The sequence below is a fragment of the Amia ocellicauda genome, chromosome 8 (assembly GCF_036373705.1).
Source record: "Amia ocellicauda isolate fAmiCal2 chromosome 8, fAmiCal2.hap1, whole genome shotgun sequence".
Taxonomy (NCBI): domain Eukaryota; kingdom Metazoa; phylum Chordata; class Actinopteri; order Amiiformes; family Amiidae; genus Amia; species Amia ocellicauda.
The window spans coordinates 13,272,012-13,281,542 of record NC_089857.1 but is presented as its reverse complement, the minus strand read 5'-3'; the positions used below and the strand labels follow the sequence as shown (position 1 = coordinate 13,281,542).

Sequence of the window (9,531 nt, the reverse complement as noted above, 5' to 3'; positions counted from 1 at the left end):
AATTATGTTTGAAAAGAGTGGTAAAAGTGTTTGCATCCACAGGGATCAGGTCCCCTCATACTGAAAAGCTTGACAAAGTCATGAACTGAAGAGGAGGGTTTCCAAAAATCCTTCAGCAGATCCACTTGTCTTTCAGTCAGTCTTATAAAGTAGCAAGAACAGTTTTCATTACACACTTTGTTGGTTACTTTTTTTTTAGAAAACGGCTACAAATTCTTAAAAAGAGAATAAAAGCCGGTGCTGAAATGTCCAGAACAACAACAAAAAGTTTTTTTTTTTTTTAATATATATATATAAATATGCTGACATCTGTATCGGTAAACAGCAAGGTCCTTGACAGCAAAGTAGAGATTGTCATTCCCATCTTACGAGAATACTTTTATCTTCCTGACACAATGCATCATATGTTACTTGAATCCCATTACTCCATGTTGTCTGCAGAAGTTGTCACAAAGCAGTACACGATCATGTAGGTGCATTTCCTCCAGTTCTTATACTCTACTTAGTAGAGTAGACCTGTAAAAATAAATAAATAAATATTTCGTTACATAAAAATAAAGATCTCTAACTGCTCTTTCATAGCAAATGGACAGCTTAATCTTGGTTGTTGTTACAGGATAGAACTAGACATCTTTAGTTATTAGTCTATTTGATAATTCACACGTATTTACACAGTCTCTGTTGTACAGAAATCCACAATAATTCTGCCCTGGTCAGCAAATCAGACCATCTCTTCCTTATAGTGAAAGATTAAATTAGGGAAATTCTGTGGAAATTCGGACAAATAACAGCTCCTAGAGCATCACTATACCTATAGATACAAATTCAGTAAACAGCCCAATGGGTTTGACCTAAATAATGTCAAAGTCCTGGCATATATGCTGAAGCTATTTGACATATTTGATGGATGAACATGCCCTCTGACATATGGTACGTACCTAAGAGTCTTCCATCTGTCCTTTTCGGTGTGGTTCTCGGGACCCTCACTCTCGTAAGAGGCCAAGTAGAGCGCTGTTTTAAGAGCAGTAAATTAGTATTAATGTCATCATCGCTAAACCTCTTACAGATTAAGATTGTAGATTACAAGAAACAATTTCATACACAGTGGGGTGAGGTCTCGTGGACAGAGTTATTCAGTTTTCACTAGCTGGAAAACCTAGACGTTAGAAAATACCACTAGTACTTTCTCTTATTTTTGTACATAACATGACTAGAATAATTCTGCTGGTGTGGTTATTGTCAGCATCACGGTACAGTAAATTCTTAATTTGCCTTGCATTAATTCTAAAGTAAACCCACTGCTTTTTCTTGTGTAGAAATGTAAAAATCTCAACACATGAATTGAACTTAAAACATACAGAAGTCAACTACTGTTAAATCTGTTTGGATAATTTTTAAAGACAATATTACCACTGTCAATTCTTATCATTATTGCTCAAAGTGCCTTTATTTTGTCAGGCTACAGAAGACTGTAGTGCATTTATCTCGTATAATGACATCGCTCCCTCATATATTAAGGCAAACCATGAACTTTGCACTTATGTTGCAAGTCACCCTGGATTTTCTTGGCGTCTGCCAAGAAATAAAAAAAATTATAATAATAATGAATAATGAATACAGCACAGTTTCTACTGGTGCACCAGCCCATACATCTTGTATGTGCATTTGGTCAGCAGTGAAGGTGAACAGACACAGGGCAGACTGAGCTGAAACCAGAGGTGCCAGTGGACATTGGACACTGGATAAGATTGGGGGTTTTGCGATTTAGGTTGTAGGCTGGAGGGTGAAGGAGCCCATGTAGCCCAGAGGTGAACCCAGCTTGTGATAAGAAGTGAAACGGATGGAGGAGCCAGGGCTTTAAACCGAGTAAAAATAAATCACAGTATCGGCAGCTGACTGCTAGGGGTTTGTTATCTTTACTGCTGAGAAAAACGAAGGGCTCTTCTGCTTCAGTGCAAGATAAGACCGGTCTGGAAACTCAAGTTCTCTGCGTCCTGATTTCCTTATTACATTTTCATCCTAGTGGTCCTACACCTACAGCTTTATTTTCAGAGTGACAGTTGCTGGCAGGGCATATTAAATAAATATATAGAAGACATACCATCTTCACTGAAGACTGGCGCTGTGAGGAGGTACTGGAGGATCTTGCGGTCCCTCTCGAAGGGACACTCCACCTGCTTCCATGTCATGAACTCGCTCACCTGCTTGGCCAGTTCCCAGAATTTCTAAAATAAATAAATAAATAAGGTTAATTAACACATATATTAAACACGCTTTTCTCTTGTTTATAGTATAGTATAGTATATTCCCTGTCTATGAATCCAAGACTAATGCTTTATTATATGATCGGAATACTGAAATGTGAAGTTTTTTGAACACATTTTGAACTCAACCTATACTTTCTCCTACTGAAGAGATAAAGAAATCTCAGGGTATTTATTGAACTGGCTTTCTTTCCAACAGGAATTTAAAGAAACTTATGTTGCAATACAAATGCCAACTAACATAAACAGGTAATTGATGTTTGAAGTAAATGGTTTTCTATAAGAAATATAATTATTTAATGGCTTTCTACATTTTCAGACTTTTATCAAATATATATACAATTTACCAATTATATTATTAGATATTGGTTATGGTGGCATCTCTTGTTGGTACTAGACATTGCTTGACTAAACGGGGAGAGGTTGTGCTAAAATTTAACTAGGATTAATACTGACCAGGTTGTAATCCTGAATAATAGCATTTAGTGGCACGTTACTTATGCAAGGAGTAGGACGTTTAATTGAAACAGGAACAAAAACAAACCACGCAACACAACATAAAAAACTTACTTCAAAATTGACATGTCCATTGGAGAGTCGGTTAGCACAGCCCTCATTTAAGAAGTAAATGTCCTTGATTAATAAACTGAAGAATGGTATAACAATCTACGGAAAAACAAAAAACAAAGTATGAGTTATAAATGTAGTTCTCTGAATATGCAAATATTGGCACAGCCCACTTAGAAGCAGGTTTGCTGATCATCTTGTTGTGTGCCGAGTTAAATCTGCAATTAAAAACATGATTTAGAGAAGGAAGATAATCATGCCTGCTATTTAGGGATCTAGTAATGTGAGCTCTTTAAATAATTTAGCAAACCCACTGCCAACGGATTTAGGTTAGTGAGCAATTTGGCTTTAGCCCAGACGATAGACACAGCTACTCACAACAGTGGAAATTTCAGGCTAACAGCAGCTGATGTCCTGGATGACAACTTTATTACAGATAAATCAGTACGTTCTTCCAGGATAGTTATATTTTTTGAAATCCAACCAATGAAAAATGCACGCCCCAGCCAGTGGAGAGTTCTGGGTGCAGCTGGAACCCCCTACTGACAATCTTTTTACACTATTGGTTGACAGACTCATTATTAGGGCTGCAGTACTTCACAGTAGCCCAAAGCCCGTCAAGGGGAGTGAGAGTGCAGGTTCGTTGTAGTTGAAACAATGCAAAATGCGTAGAAGCAGCCATGCTTTCCAAAATACAGAAATGTGCAGACTGGAGTTGAAATTCGGTGCGAAAATGGACCTTGAGAACCAGCTTTTGTAATGAAGCTGGAATAGTGTGGCATTTCACCTAGGCATCACCACAAATCGCAAAATGACAGTGGAGTGTATGGTACCCATTGCATTAGCCACATTCCCTCTCGGGGCAGTGGGAAGTCAGTGTATTGAAGGCACTGGTTTTACATAGGAAAAGCAGACAGCTTAATCCCATAATCCATGGATTTTAAAGTCTACTGTAAGAAGTCCAATAAGGGGGGTCGTCTGCATTTGAAGATCTGGAGTCTGGGCTGACACGGCATCGCTTTGCCTTGTTGGTTGAGCAATTGGGTTTCATGTCCCCTCTAACTTTACTCTAAAACGCATCACATTTTCGATCAACACTCAAGAGTTCCTTATTAATATTTCCAAATTTTGCATCGATCAGAGACCCGTTTCCTCTACTGAATAGTGTGAGGAGCATTAATATGTAACATACCGGCAATTTGTGGGTTAATTAGAAAGTCATGATGTAGTTGGCATGAATCAGACAATCTTTATTTAAAGCATTTAATGTATGCTTTATATATATGTATTATATATAAAAAAATACTGCTGTATCTGTGAAGCCATATATTATCAGATAAAGGCAGTGTCTCAAGTGCAATCTCTGAAAAGACGCACATCACCCCCTTTTGTTTTCCATAACTGATTCAGATGGCTTTGGGAAAACATGATCTTGCATAAGAACTCTTTACAGGAGGAAAAACAGTTCTGCAGGGCTTGGAAAGATCTGATTGTACATCAATCTCCCAAGAAGTCACCAGAGGGAGAGAGCAGCCTGGGAAAATTCCTTTGCATGACTTCTGACTCTCACAGCCACACTAGCTAAACCTTAAAGGGCCAGAACACACAGAACTGGTTCCCTTAAAATACAGATCATCCCAAAGCAACAGACTCCTCGAGTTAACGCACTCAGTATATCAGAAAAGCTCGTATGTCATGACACAAAAGTGTCCGAATGGGCTGGACTGCAGGATGGCTGCCAGTGTGTGCTCTAAGGGTGGGAGACTAGAAGAACAAAATGTGAATTGGCCTTGTGCCCTTATTCCAAAGTGGAACAGGACATATTTAGAAGGGAAACACTCTCTCTTTTGACGTCAGAGACCCCCCCTGAGACCTCAGTGTTATGGTACAAACTTAGTTTCTTCAGTCAATGCTAGTATGACATTAAAAAGGAGTAGCTTAATCATTCATATATTAAAACAATAAATTTGTAGGCTGATACTCTTTAACACATTTCTATAACCAAATCTCATAAATTCCTGACTCAGATTGTGTCATAATTTCCTTTTTTACACAGGTACACCTCAATGAGCCTTTTCCTTACAGCACTAACTAGTGATCATCACCTATTACACCAAGACTGGCATCTACACCCCTCCAGGTTCAGGGGAGTACCATCACTATAACACTGGTGCACAATGAGCTCTGTAAAACTGGCCAGCTCTCCCCATCACAGGCCCCTGCTGGGAAATACATGAATCCCACATTCTGTTCACTTTACATTTTAGCGCTTTTTAATACTTTCTTGTGGGTTTAATATTAAAGTTATATAAAACTACACACAAAACAAAGATGATTTTCCTTCACTGTAAAATGCCACCTCAGCTCATCAAATCTAGTTAATTCCAAACCGCTCATAAATGTAGAGCTGCGCATAATTGTAATGCTCAATAAAAGATCAGACAATTATTCCTCAATATCATTATACAGCAGGCTGACATTTTTAAATGTGAATCCAATTATGATGTGATTTTGTTTTTGCTGTAATGCCTTTAGACACCATTGTTAGTATCCCAGTGGATGCAAGTGAAGCTTTAGAGCATCACAGGGAAATAATAATAGAATAATAATAGAAGTAACAGTTTAGCTTTGTATGTATGCCAGAAATGCTGATCTGAAATGTCACGCTTGTATAGACAATATATGAAAAAGTCACTTATTAACAGGTGGGAGATTTCTTGTTTTTTAATAAGTAAATAAGTAAGTTATTTTTGATTAACTCCTCTGAATACATGAGAAAAACAGAACACAACTTGAGATTCTACATGGATTATAGAAGAGATAAATATCCCAGACAGGCCCAGGGAAGCCATTGTGTATTTTCCTGGCTGTCAAAGAGGACTTCCTCTTATTATGCTCTGCCTGCTCTCAACTGTGTGGAGAATGAAGGGTTTTAATCAGTCCTGCAATCCACCCCCCTGTGGCCAAACAAACAAGCTCTTCCTCTTCCCAGGTGAAAGTACTGGGAGCAGACTCGGCTCCTGTGGCGGTCAGAGTTATATTTACCTTCTCTCTACTGCTGTGAGCTGTTAAGGACCTCTGCGTCGCCCCGCGCAGTGCAGTCCGGTAATTGTAGAAATTACTTGATGGATCCATTTGATGCTGAAAGGTTGAAACCGAGAGGTCAGTGGCAATGGTTAATAACAGAGAGAGGATATTGTATTACAGCCAAGTATTTCTGATAAACTGCAAGAAACACAGCACACTCAACCAATAGCCTCTCTGTTACAAACAAGAATTGAAGAGCAGGTAAATATCTTATTGTCTTAATTGTAGGCTTTCATATCTTTAAGTACAATATTAGAAGGAACCCATGCTGGAATGAGGATGTGAACTGGAGGTTTAGCCGAAGCTCGCCATCAATAAATATGAGCACTGGCCAAACTATGGTACAGCTAAGCTCAGTGATGAATTAACGACTCCCAAAATAAACCTTTAAGCATCACATTCGAAGAAATCCCTTCAGATCCCTGCAGGAGGGGAGAGGGTAAAGAGAGCCTCGTTTGCTAGTGATTTACATGGGCAAAACAGAACACTTGATTCATTAATCCTTTGATTTAAAATCTATCGGAGGAGTTCGTGAGTCGACTGTCTGGAATTAAATACTCTCCGTCTGGGTGTGCACACGGCCTGTGTGTGATCTGAGCGTCGGTGGATTTCCTTGGCTCAGTTTAGGACATAAAAGCTTGGCCTTCAGGTCTCCTCAGACTTAACTATGAAGACACAGTCAAATAGTCTAGCTACGTTCTGGGCATGGTGTGTCCTGATTAACATTTCAAAAGGCTCTCTGACTTAAAGGCACGGTCCCCAGGGAAGGCAGAGCAAAGGCTACAGAGGGAGATGGGAATGTGTGCTGATCGACTGCCTGTTGATTTAGGTTCCTGAAAGAAATGCAGGATGATGTCTTTTGACAAGATCATTTTCACAAAGTAAACCAAGTCTGAAATACACAAGGCACTCGGGGGATCAGAGCTATATCTTGTAATGAAAAAATGAATCTAGAGTTTTCACTGCTTATCAATAATGTTTAAGCTCAAATAGAAGAGTAAACAATAGAACAGTGCACACTTAGCTTGATATGAGAACATGTGTGCATTTAAATTGGAAGCATTAAAAGCTAATGCTAACGAGGAGACATGATTTCTAAACATCCTTGAACACCCACACAGGTTTGCCTGACGTCACTAAAAGACATCAGTTTTCTAAATGGACTTGTACATTAATACATTGGCCCAGGCGTTTGTTCCCCACACTGCTTACCTCGAGAATATCAAACTTGGCCGTCTTTACTTTGCCCCAGGTTTTCTTCAGCCGGGAGACAGGACTCATGTTCATGCCAGCTGCAGTCAGGAAAACAAGAGGGGTGCACACGTCAACGCACAGAGATATCGCCATACAGAGGCGGAAACGAATCCCAGCTTCATTCAGGCATTATTCGCTTTATCTCAAGTCTCTTAAGTTCTCTCAAGAGATAGAGGAGCCAACTCAAAAGAGGAACAATGGAATTTGTGTCTGCATCACTTCTTCCCAAATTAAATGTTTAACATATGGTAATGGGTTCTGCCAGCGTAGCGGTGGAGCTCCGATGTCTCAGCACAGCAATGATATAGCCACCTTGTCCGAATATAACACAGTGCAGAGGGCAAGTTTTAAAAATTAAACAAACCCTCTACTCTATACAAGACAGACTTAGTTAAGGCTGAAGTAAGATGTCACCAAAACATGACACTTTGGCACTTCATTAGATATTGTCAATGAGGTTTAGCACATATTGGTTTGCAATTTCAATGAAAAGCATAATGCATGTAGAAAATATTGATGTTTTTGGTTTAAGTCTCAGTAATCAAAAGCCATTTCCACTGATGCATTAGGTTGAACAGTACTATTAATATAGATTGTTTTAAATGAGGTAATATTTTTGCAAAAACATACAAATGTATATGTAGTGTCTTAATTAATCATTTTCCCTGAAGAGCCCTCAAATTAAACCAAAGACACAGACATTTCATTTAAAACAGGTGACACTTACAGGATGGGAGTGGGGGCAGGAGATAAAAAACTAAAGTGAATGTGTTATTCCTGCCCTGGTGTTTACACAAATAGCCCATCTAAACTTATGGCTACAGATGCGAAGAGTGTATTCAGGACTCCGCCACGTCCCATAGCTGTGGACTGTAAAATAAACATCTCAAAAGAAGCCAACCTTTCCCATGACTTGTTTGCGCTTTCTTTCCCCTATTCTAATGCTGCCTGAATCTCCCTGGAGAGCTGTTGCCGAAGACGCTGCCTGAGGCCGAGGTCCCCTGGGAGAGGCCAGGGCCAGTACAGCTGGCCTGCTTCTCCCCACAGCAGGCCTGCCAACTTGCCTACTCTTATGGTCAGCATTGACCATCTGCCTTCCCGGGCCAGTGCGCCAGCACATTCCGCTTCAGCCGCCTTCGCAAGGCCAGCTGCCTGCCTGGCCACCTCCACCTACGGCACTCGCTAACACCCAGGTCTTTATGGTACCCTGCCTGTCACTCTCCAGGCAGCACCACACTATGCAGTTTTATAACACACTTGAGAACTATGCTCAGTTCTAAGCACTGCATTCACAAGCAGTTGAATGTTTTTGTTTGTTTCCTTTTTTTCTCTCTGTTCCTTCTGTCTTGTTCTAAAAAGGGAATTTGATTATGAGCTGCACTGTAACTCCATCTGGGATTTTTTTTTAAGCCAAGTTTTGTGGTTTAGCCACTCAGATTTTCCCAGAGCAAAACCCTGTGGTGATGCACACAAATAACGAGTTTGGCTAAATTACATTTTTGATTGTTTTGCAATATGCCCATCAGTGTTAGTAAACATAACCGTGCGTTGCAAAACCTCTACTTACATATAATGGCCATCAGAGAGTTGAAGTTGCCAATATTGAAACATTCTCGAGCAACATCGATGAAATACTCGATGACTCTGGCTCTGTGCTTCTTCTTCACGGGCTGCATTGAGAAGTTCAGAAAGGAAAAAAAAAAAAAAAGGGGGGGGTTAGTTTTCTGATCTGGACACACAGAGAGAATGAGGAGGATGGGAAACTTCTGATTTGGGATTAATGGAAAAGCATGCTTGATTGAGCATATCTGGGAGTATACGTACCATACAGATTTCTGTTGCAACAAGATAGCTGAGCCTGTTAAACCACTCGACGTACGCTTCCAGGTTGCTGGTTTTCTTGTGATCACTGAAGCAGCTCTGTTAAAAAAAAAAGATACATACACATTGGTATATGCGTGTATAAATATATGCATACCTATAAGAGGATTCCATTTAAAACATTTATATTTCTTTTGAGTTTTGGAGCTCTTGGAAAGAAAAAACTACAGAGCCCTGCCATATTGACACGAGCACAACACACAGTATCTGGTATCTTGCTATTAATTACATGTTTTTTTCTCCTTAAAACCAAAATTAATTACAATTTGCAAAACTCAACTCAAGCCTTTTCTTGCTTTTGTTTAAATCAAATTGTCCTGCTACAACTCTTCAAACACTCATTGTTCTGATTTCTAAATAAAGGCAGTCTGGCCTCAGTGCCCATATGATTGACAGGATGATCTGCAGTTATTTTCAGTGTCATGCTTTACAAAGCAAGTCCAGCACAGGATAGCTGCTCTGGAGAACGAGTCCAAAT

At 39.7% G+C, this 9,531-nt stretch overlaps 1 protein-coding gene across 3 annotated transcripts in view; it reads right to left on the bottom strand.

The window, feature by feature from the left end:
* Nucleotides 1–262: 262 nt before the first annotated feature.
* Nucleotides 263–9,531, bottom strand: part of rasgef1ba (RasGEF domain family, member 1Ba) — a 163,896-nt gene continuing 154,627 nt past the window's right edge. For all 3 annotated transcript variants that reach the window (XM_066712086.1, XM_066712084.1, XM_066712085.1), the window contains 8 exons: nt 8,997–9,092; nt 8,740–8,842; nt 7,131–7,210; nt 5,877–5,972; nt 2,835–2,930; nt 2,102–2,225; nt 939–1,011; nt 263–516 (listed from right to left, as the gene is read on the bottom strand). In XM_066712086.1, the coding sequence (XP_066568183.1) occupies nt 492–516; nt 939–1,011; nt 2,102–2,225; nt 2,835–2,930; nt 5,877–5,972; nt 7,131–7,210; nt 8,740–8,842; nt 8,997–9,092 (693 nt within the window). In that variant the 3' untranslated portion in view covers nt 263–491. The remainder of the gene's footprint in view (nt 517–938; nt 1,012–2,101; nt 2,226–2,834; nt 2,931–5,876; nt 5,973–7,130; nt 7,211–8,739; nt 8,843–8,996; nt 9,093–9,531) is intronic.